This window comes from Drosophila miranda, chromosome XR (assembly GCF_003369915.1).
Source record: "Drosophila miranda strain MSH22 chromosome XR, D.miranda_PacBio2.1, whole genome shotgun sequence".
NCBI classification, from domain to species: Eukaryota; Metazoa; Arthropoda; class Insecta; order Diptera; family Drosophilidae; genus Drosophila; species Drosophila miranda.
Window position 1 is genome coordinate 5849487 of NC_046674.1, and position 10431 is coordinate 5859917.

Here is a 10431-nt window from a genome sequence, read left to right on the forward strand (position 1 = left end):
CGCTCGTGTTGTTAGTTGTGTCTTTAGTTCAATGGTGCGGTTAGTGCGGTTGGAAGTGGAAAGTTTTCCTGCGACTAGTGGGCTAATATTGTTTCAAAGTAAGCGATGTCATTAGCCCGAGAGATGGGAGTATTTATGGATTATTTCTAGTGCTCGTTCTTTTCAGGCGCCTTTTTGGGAACTGCGATGATTAGAAGGAAGCTGAAATGTTTAATTTTTGTGGTCGGTCCCAAGAAAGCAACAACAATGTACGCTGTTTGATTCACAACGGAATGCATAAGAAAAGAAAAACAAATTGCATGTCTTGGGCATGAGGACGCATATGCATCTGAAACCTTTTCGTATTACGCTTCCACTTTATTCTGCAAGAGTTCCCTCTGTTCTTATGAATTTTTTGTATTTGTATTTCCCCCTTTTCTCTCTCAAGCTGATGCTGAGAATCGGTTAAAAAGCACGAATTTCAGCCTGGAAGGCATATGCATTAAGAAGCAATTAAGAAAATTGAATCGAAAAAAAAGACAACACCGAAAAGAAATAACAAATTTTACCAGACTTGGGGGCTATATGCATACATATGTATGTACATGGTATATGCGAGACAGCAGGAAAAGTAACAAGGAAAATGGGTATTAGCCTGATGTCACAGGCCAATATGGCAACAAAAACACGCCCACACACACACAGACACACACACACGCACATAGAGAGATAGAGAAGGATATGGTGCCGACATTAACACAATTACAATCTGAACATGTGTTAGTCTCTCCTAAGACATGCGTTGACTATAAAGAAAAATCCAATTAAAAGTGATAAAAGTTATTGAAGCGTTGCTCTCCTCTGCACAGGGCACAGGGCCAAAACAGGGAAACAAAAAAGAAGAAGGCAAACAGCAACGGCAACGGCAAAAACAAATGGCCGAAATGCGGTGGGCGGTCTGAGGGGGGAGTGGCCATCGAGTGGGGGTCATACTACGAAAATGGCCGTACAAAGTGGATGCCATTAGTGGCATGATATAACGCTGATTGCAACACCAGATTATCGCACACAGATTTCGGGTGTGGCGAGTGACAGACAGGCGGCAAGGACAAATCAGCTTGTCCCCGTTCTCCCCCGCTTTCTATCGGTATAATCATTCTATAGAAAGCTTGGACCAACTTTCTACACATTGAGAACATTTTTCAAATCAATTGAAGCCTGAAAGGAATCGCAAATTGAGTTATCGGATAATAAAGATAGGAAGCTGTGCTTCGTTGCGGGAGGCGTATACTTAATATTTGGACAAATGATATATAAGGAATGATAATTGAGAAAATCTTCATTAATTGGAATAAGTTTTGAAGGGAAGACTGAGTGGTTCCCTGCCCAAACGATGGTAGTTTTAATCCTATTTTTGATAAAACAACAGTCGTCACTTTGCAGAACATTTTTAATAAAATTATGCACTTTAAATGTTTCCCCTTTGAGCTTTAAGCCCCATCTAAAAAACCTTCTCTCTCCCTCTCCGTGTCAGTGCAGTAAGTAATTTTTCCAGCGCTTAATGGTGTCAGGCTATTAATCATCTCTGCCATGCTCTTGGACGTCCGCCTGTCATGTTCAACTACTTTTATAATTTTCACACTGTGTTTTGTTCGCCTGGTCACTTCATTTTTTACTTTAGTATTATTTGTGCTTTTCCCTTTCCCTTACTCTTCCCCATCCCCCTCGCATGGATTGGGTGGGTGGTTTCTCCACCATCAACCCCTCCGTGGCGATGTTTGTTTGGTTTATTGAGCGTAAATTAATGCAAATCTATGGATAGGAGGCAGCTCTTCTCTTTTATTTGCACATTCGGTTCTGGTTTTGGGTTGGGTTGGTTTGTGTTGGAGGAGGGGCTTTTTATCCTTTGATATCGGTCCATTGCAATTATCGGAGATCTTTCGCTTGGCTGCACAACTTTGTGGCAGGATGTGTGTGTGTGTGTGTGGGTGTGTGTGAATTTGCATAAGGCACAAAACACGGAGCAGAAAGCCTTTGACAATTAGTGTGTGTATATGTATATTTATATAACTCTTGTATCCTTTGTGGTGGGCTCTTCGTTTCATTCTTTTTTTTTTTTTTTGTATTCCCGAGCTAAGCTAAATTGAAGTGTGTGCTGAATGTTTATTATGCAACCACAATGTGCTACTTTGTGCTGCTACCTTTTGGCTTTCACGCCTTTGAAATACATTTAATCCATCATTGCACAGGCACACACACATCCTGCATGGACCTGGCCTAGCCCTTGGCCAGGACTGACTACGTATACGGCTTTATTGACTCCCGTTTTCAATTTGCCTGAACATCCGACGACCCCGAGCACCGACACAGAGAAGAGACCTGTTGAAAAGGTGCAAAATCGTTTACCTTTTGCCCTCCTTTTGTCCTCCCACTCTCTGCTGGGCAAACACACGCTTAGGCAGCCTTATCAATCAAAGGTATCTTTCAGCACACACACGCCCCCAAATACACACACCGACACACACATATGTTATTAATATGACCCCATTTATCAAAAGGAGGGGGGAACAGGAGAGAAATGGTCCCTGAATGCGATGTCTGATCAAGTCAAATTCGAATTAAATTGTGTGCCTCCTTATTTCTGCTGTGTCTTCCCCATTCAAGGGAGTGTATCTTTTTATTCGCATTTGTCGTGTGAGAAAATCGTGTGAGTAGGTGCCAAAACCAATTTAAGTTGAATGCTTCTTCTGTCCAGGTGCTGTCCAAGTGGCTGGCTAATAAAATGGACGTCTGATGCATCGAACAGGCAATTAATATTGATTCGAAACTCATAAATTTGCTGGATAATTTATGGCGTGTGGAGAGATACACATACATACATAGATAAATCTATACAGAGAGATGTCTTCAAATGAGTTTCTCAGATTATGATTTAATCTGAAAGGCGAAGAAGATGGGATGTCATGGATGTCACATCATCATGGGTACATTCTTCCTCGATAGACAATGAATGTGGTCTCTTGTTAGATATTCAATATTATTTGTGTTTTAGAAGAGTTTACCTCTTCTCTCTTATGAATTTTCACATAATCCCCTTACGAGTTTGGGATATTTTTCACTTTCGTCCAGGTGTTTCCTGTTGCGTCTTATGATCTTTGCATAATCCATCATTACCATCATTGGAGCACTAGGAGTCCAGGCGTAGCTGGGTACTGCCATGCACATTCCTATCCTGTATTCTGTATATTCAAAATATACTTTAAAACTAAACAACTCTTATAAAAACTTTGTTTTACCATTAAATTGTATTTTTTCTTTTACTTTGAGGAGCGCAGACATAAACCAACATTAACAAAAATTAAGAGCACTTTAAAATTCCTGCAAAATAGTGATTTTATAGAGATTATAGTCAAGTGTCCATATTATTTTTCGCATGACTGTAGTGAGCTTCTGATGGAGAGTAATTGAAACTGGAATGGAATATACCTTAAAGTTAAAGCATTTAGTCTTTAAAAATTTGTAAATTTGTAGATTCTATATAATTATTATTTAAGTCGTTGATTCGCAATTAATTGTTAATTATATAAATATAATGAATGGCCTAAAGATAGTAATTCACTAGATTTCTGACCTTGCAAATCTAGGAGTTACGTACTCGTATTCCTCTCTCAACAAAAAGATGTACCTTCGATGGCGTTTTCAATGGAACATTTTCTTTCATTTGGATAATCCTCCATTCTTGCTTGGCACCTTAGCAGACAGCAGCATCAGGGGGGAACAGTGAGGGGGAAAGGAAAGGAAATAACATAAAGCTCAATATGTCAAAGTTCGTCGGCCATTGACATTAATTAATGGAATGTAAAATAAACGTCGGAGAGGCGGCAGCAACAGCAGGAAACGCAGCGAAAGCGAAACGAAAAGGCACAGATAGTCAGGCAATTAGGCACGAAGGACAAGGACGAGGACGAGGACGGGGACGGGGACAAGGATGAGGATGAGGATTGTACCGGTAGCCGGATACTTTTGGCTCTGAGATGGGTATCGCGGGTATAATTTGTGAAAATTGATGATTTGTTTAGATTTACGAATGAGCGAACAAAACGGTCCAAATTGGCACGTAGCAAGGCCGAAAGGAAATTCGCACACAAAAGAAAACGACGCCGTTTCATTGGACCATGAGGATGGAAGGAAGACAGCTTCAAGGTACTCACTAATTGATTTGATATAGATAAATGAGCTAAGCGGGAGCTATACGTAGGTGGCGCCAGAGATAATGATTAATGATTAATTTTCTATGACTTCACGGCAGAGCGGTTCCCAGGCGTTTCATGTCCCACTTACTAATTACGTGATGTCCATAGCGACAGAGACAGAAAGAGAGAGAGAAAGAGAGAAGAGAGGCAGTCAACACTGGAATTTTCGAATCCTGGGGCGGCCATCAGCCTTAATTACTTGTTGATTATAAATTATAGGCAATGGAGCTTCAAATGAAGGTAGGAGATGGATCCGAGCCCTGATTAAATAACTTCATTAGCAGACAGTTGTCTGCAGTTGGGAGCACATAAATGGCACTTGATTGTTGGTGTTTGTAGGAGGATAGAGTAGGAGTGCTCCAACGGCTGTTCTGGGTAATTAGATCCCGCCCGAGAGCCGTGTGGATCGTGAGAGTGGGCTAACAGTGGACTGTAACTGTGGGGGGCCAAAGGCTGTTAAAGGAGAGCGTTAACAGACTGTTAACCTGTGATGCCAACGGTGCTGTTGCCCTGTTAGAGCTGCTGCCCTGAACAGTTGGCTATCCTGGCGCAAGGACCATGACTTCGTCAATCACTGGACTATGTTTGGGTAGGCAGAAACTGATTGAGGGCATGATGGAAATACCAAACACACCTGGTAAATAGATCTTAACAGAATTACGGATAAAGATTACGAGTTGTACCGATGCACGTACAAAATTCAACATTCTATCGGGTATTTCCCTAGACCACTCCAACAGTCCATCTCTGTATACTGTAATCTACAGAAAGTGCCTCGAACCAATTAAGATCGACTGAATGACGCTTACGTAGGAATAGACGACACACTCCGACACTTGGAGCGCGTAGATAAGGGCACAAAAAGTGGCAAGATTTCGATTATATTAAGTATTTTTCATTAATTACCCTTATGGGGCCAGCCCCGCCGGCCCATTGTGATATGGCCGAAAAGACCTATTTAAAGATGCCACCAGACCATTCCACTTGTCAAAATTGAAATGAAGAGCGTCCGTTTAACATTGGTGCTGATTGGTCTGGTGGTGGTTCAGGTTGCTTGGGCCCGAGTCCCCTATCCAGAGGTGGAGCTGCCGCCGATCGTCCAGGAGGATGAGATCTACGAGCGCGCCGTTTATGTGGCACCCCAGCCGGAAGGACGTGCAGTCGGTGAGTGGGAGGAATACACTGCTTAGGGAAGAGGAGGAGCACTAACCTGGCTATTTATCCTATCCTATAGCCTGCAGTGTCGCCATTCGCGGGGCCCTACCCAGCCCCCAGCCCGTCTACCTGAAGACCGACTCCGAGGATTTCTATCCCTTCAACGATGTTGGTGTCATGGAATTCGATGCGGGCGACTCCTTCCAGCTCTGGTGTCCTGGTGCATTCAACACCCACTCCGAGACCCTGTTGACGGCCAAGTGCGTGAGTGGATCCACCTTCAGTGTGGACGGCAAAGACTTCGAGTTCAAGGATCTCTACTGCAAAGCCTGGCCGGGCTTCAAGGCCATCAAATCGGGCGCCACCTGCAACGGCGGCGTGGTCATTCGCGTCGGCTTCGAGATCACCTCCACGCGCTTTGCCGAACAGATGCAGATCTGCTTCAACGAGGAGGAGGAGGTGACTCGCTACACCCGCCACAAGCTGGAGCCCGGCAGCAACTACTACGAGACGGGCGTGGCCCGCATCACCTTCCAGACGGCCGGCTACTTTGATGGCAAGAATGTGGACAAGCTCTACACGCAGGTCACTCAGATGGAGACCATCAACAAGGATCTGGGCGGCGATGCCGACCAGTACTTTGACACCGCCACGAATGTCTTCCTGGCCCGTGGCCATCTCGGAGCTAAGGCCGATTTTGACTATGCTCCCGAGCAGCGTGCCACCTTCCTGTTCATCAACGCCGCTCCCCAGTGGCAGACCTTCAATGCCGGCAACTGGGCTCGCGTTGAGGACGGCCTCCGTGCCTGGGTGTCCAAGAACAAGATGAACGTGAACTGCTACACCGGTGTCTGGGGCGTCACCACTCTGCCCAACAAGGACGGTGTGGAGACACCGCTCTATCTCGCACGCGATGCCAACAACAATGGTTTGATCCCAGTTCCCAAGCTGTACTTCCGCGTCGTCATCGAGCCCTCGACCCACCGTGGCATCGTCTTTGTCGGTGTGAACAATCCCCATCTGACCGAGGAGCAGATCAAGCGCGACTACGTCCTGTGCGATGATGTCAGCGACCAGGTGACGTACATCAACTGGAAGAAGGATGACATCAAGACTGGCTGGTCGTATGCCTGCGAGGTGGCTGACTTCCTCAATACCGTCAAGCATCTGCCCGCCCTGACCGCCAAGGGAGGACTCCTGGTCTAGACGATTGAAGAATAAAGCGCAATAACAATTCAGAAGAGTATTTTTTGCTTAAATTGAAGGACAATCCACAAGAGCAATTGTAGCTGCTACTATAGACTGCGCCATTCAAGAGTAGACCCCTGTCATGTCAGAATGATTCTCATCCTGATCACCCTGTTACAGCCCCCTGTTACGATCTCTCGCTCTCTCACGATCCGCAAACGCCCTATTGAGCGGCCCAATACGCTTCAAACGCCCAATGTGTACCGACTATATACATATGTATATCATCACCCGACTTTTCATTCATTGCAGCACTCCCACGACCACAACATTATCCACCCTCGTAGAAACGGTTTTATCTCAGACGTAAAAATTTATATTAATTACTAATAATAAGAATGCGACACAATTATAGAGACGATAGCTTCGATTTTGGGACATAATGGAATCGATCCACTTTAAATTCCCAAAGATATTCGTATAGACCGACGGCAGTTCAATGTGGCCGCAACCGATGCGATAGCTGACAATACCATACACTATGTCATCGTCGATCATTGGACCGCCCAGGTCACCGGCACAGGGATTTATATCATGGTGATCCATATTACCGGCACACATCATCTCGTCCGTAAAGACATTTAACATCAGTTCGCAAGCCAAGTGGTTATATAGCGTAACCGTGATCTGTGTGATGTCCGATGCCAATGGACCGCCCTAAGCAAAAGACAGAACTCGTGTTGTAGATAAAATATCCATGGGTATGGATAATGCTCACGTGGTAGAGTCGACCCCAGCCAAGGACTGTGTACTTATTACCCAGTTTGGGCTCTTCTGTGGGTAACCTCATCACAGCTATATATTGATTGTCCGTGGGCAATGGTTGAACCAGCTTCAATAGCGCCAAATCGTTGGTGTTGTATATGGTAAAGTTCTCATGAATTAAAATTTTCGCAACTGGAGCATGGACATTCTTATGCCTGAAATACTTGAGCCTGTTGGGCGCCCCAGCCACAATAAGGATGTCCCTGCTCGCAAGCATGAGCCTCTGACTGCTGCTGGTCGAGGAAGAGTATTAGTTTCTGTGGCACTTTTGGGTGCCTAACCCTTTATACGCACTCTATGAGGCAGTGTGCGCTGGTCATGATGAATTTGCGGGATATAATGACTCCGCCACAGAAGTGATTATCCCCATAGTATCTGAAGGGCGTTCTCGTTCGGAGGGAGACCACATATCTGGCTAACACACTTGTTTTATTGTTAATTGTGGGTTCCGATAGTCGTTTGACCCGTACATCAGTAATGCCCGCATCGGAAGCCAGTAGAATCAGGCAGGGAAGGATAATAAAATCCGACAGGTTTCGATTGTTCATGACAAGTTTTGACGTATTTAATAGACTGCTTTGATATAGCATGGGAGGACAGGGGGAATGATTTAATTACACCAGCAAGCCACTCACAGAGAACTGTGGCAAATGATCGACCTTCTTGCGGAACTCGGCGACGTCGCAGGCATAGGAATAACCGGCAGAGATGTCAGTCTTCTTCCAGCTGATCCAGTTGATCTTGTCACTGACATCCTCGCACAGAACGTAGTCGCGCTTGATCTCGTCCAGACTCAGATGGGGATTGTTGACGCCGACCAGGACAATGCCCTTCTTGGTCGAGGGCTCGATGACCACGCGGAAGTACAGCTTGGGCACGGGAATCAGACCATTGCCGTTGTTATCGTGGGCCAAGTACAGGCCGGTCTGCTTGCCATCCTTGTTGGGCAGAGTGGTGACACCCCAGACACCGGTCCAGCACTCCACATGCTTCTTCTCCTTGGACACCCAGGCGCGGACGCCGTCCTCAACGCGAGCCCAGTTGCCGGCATTGAAGGTCTGCCACTGGGGAGCGGCATTGATGAACAGGAATGTGGCACGCTGCTCGGGGGCATAGACAAAATCGGCCTTGGCACCCATGTGACCACGGGCCAAGAACACATTCTTGGCCGAATCAAAGTAGCGCGCCGAATCCATGTCCAGTTCCTTGTCGATGGTTTCCTTCTGCGTGACCTGGGTGTAGAGCTTGTCCACGTTCTTGCCGGCAAAGTAGCCGCCAGCGCCGAAGGTGATGCGATCCACGCCCGTGGCGTAGTAGTTGTTTCCGGGTGCCAGAGTGTGGTAGACATAGCGAGTGACCTCTTCGTCTTCGTTGAAGCACACCTCGTACTCCGTGGCGAAACGGCCGCCGTCCAGCTCGAAGCCCACGCGGATGAGAGTAGTGCCTCCATTGCAGCTGGATCCCGACTTCTTGCCCACAAAAGCTGGCCAGGAGCTGCACTTGATGTCGGACACATCGTGGTCCTTATCGCCGATCCTGAAGGTGGTTCCCTCCACGCACTTGGCCGTCACCGACTTGCCGGACAGGGGAGAGGCCAGGCTGCTGGTGCAGTGGAACTCAATGGTCTTGTCCTTTTCTACATCGACAACGCCGGTGTCAGAATAGCCAAAGAAATCGGAGGTACCCGGCTTTATAAGCAGGGGCTGAGGATCCTTCAGCTCGGACCCACGGATCTTGATAGAACAGCCAGCTAAATGGGGGGTGTGGATCTCAGTAATTCTGCTTGGCAGTTGTGTTTTGTCCAGTCTTACCGGCTCTACCTTCGATGTCCCCATTTAGGGGAACGGGAAGAGGCAATTCCCATGACAGATCCTTCTCCTGTTGGAGGATCCTCGCCTGGCCACAGGCCAAGATCACAGCACTCAAGGCAATCAACGCTAAGCCCTTCATAATTCGCTTTCGCTACTGACTGGGCCCAAGGCAGGCCCAGGCGCTTTTAAAGCCCACCGATGCCTGATTAGATTCCCCTGATTGCGGTCATGTTTCTTGGCTGATATCGCCGGGGTGGCATGTCTCTTGGGTCCCCCAATGTGTGACTGGCTGCTACTACTCTTAAGTACCAATCTGGCGATGCTACTGATTAGTTCACGTGTTTCGCGTGCCCTAAGCGAGTTACGGGTACGAGTACTTCTTCCCTGGCATTATCATTTAATTAGTTTGGCGAAATCACGAAAAAACTTAGCCATGATTAGACCAGTTCCATCGAGTGGGCCGACTAAATGAAATGCTACCGGGATAGAGCTACGTACGAGAGTACGTCACGTGCCCCTCACGTTTCCCTTTGATTTGAACCTTTGAAGAATCGTTCCATCTCTCTTTTGTTTTTGCACAAATATCAATGGTTTATTCTTTTTCTTCGGTTTACAGATACACGTTTATTGGTTAGTTAGGTGTTTTTGTGTGTGTTTTGGCGCAACTGTACTTAAGATTACTTGTGTATGTGTATGTTTATATTAGTGTATGTATGTATGTATGTATGTACAACGGCTACAGATATGATTATTGTTTTTGTTTTCTGATATCATTTTCGAGTTTCCTGCAGAGCTCTATATATACACCGTACATATTCTTAAACATTTTTAAACATTTATTGGCCAACTTTAATTGGAAGTTAAATCAGATAAGTTCTTTATTATTATGAATTATTATTGTTGCAGTTACTTTATTTTTGGATTCTCGTTATAATACTTTCAAAGCTTCCCTTCCCGATCTGGGAATCTTTGTACAAAATATATCTATGGTACGATCGGTAGAGAGCACAAACAATTATATATCATATATGTATGTATGTATGTTGGTACGTATTCGTTTTTGGGAGCTCTCATCTACGCAATTATATTGGTTTCTGATCGTACTATTTGGCTTGAATAATATTGTTATTTTGGAAACATATACATACATAGTTATATTTATTTACATCAATTCTTTTGGGTATTTTTATAGTTTTTGCTATAAGCTCTCTCTTAGATCT

At 45.5% G+C, this 10431-nt stretch overlaps 3 protein-coding genes across 3 annotated transcripts; 1 reads left to right on the forward strand and 2 right to left on the reverse strand.

Annotated features, from left to right (window-relative positions):
* The first annotated feature begins 5227 nt into the window (after positions 1–5227).
* LOC108152056 lies at positions 5228–6628 on the forward strand. The gene is made up of 2 exons (XM_017281060.2): positions 5228–5396; positions 5467–6628. Exons 1-2 carry the CDS (start codon positions 5231–5233, stop codon positions 6591–6593), a joined length of 1293 nt encoding a protein of 430 aa, XP_017136549.1. The 5' UTR covers positions 5228–5230; the 3' UTR covers positions 6594–6628.
* Positions 6629–6935: 307 nt separating this feature from the next.
* On the reverse strand, positions 6936–8014 carry LOC108165427 (mite allergen Eur m 3). The gene is made up of 3 exons (XM_017301465.2): positions 7695–8014; positions 7354–7630; positions 6936–7292 (listed from the first exon to the last, which is right to left on the reverse strand). Exons 1-3 carry the CDS (start codon positions 7988–7990, stop codon positions 6936–6938), a joined length of 930 nt encoding a protein of 309 aa, XP_017156954.1. The 5' UTR covers positions 7991–8014.
* LOC108152057 lies at positions 7935–9373 on the reverse strand. The gene is made up of 2 exons (XM_017281062.2): positions 9212–9373; positions 7935–9150 (listed from the first exon to the last, which is right to left on the reverse strand). Exons 1-2 carry the CDS (start codon positions 9348–9350, stop codon positions 8015–8017), a joined length of 1275 nt encoding a protein of 424 aa, XP_017136551.1. The 5' UTR covers positions 9351–9373; the 3' UTR covers positions 7935–8014.
* Positions 9374–10431: the final 1058 nt, after the last annotated feature.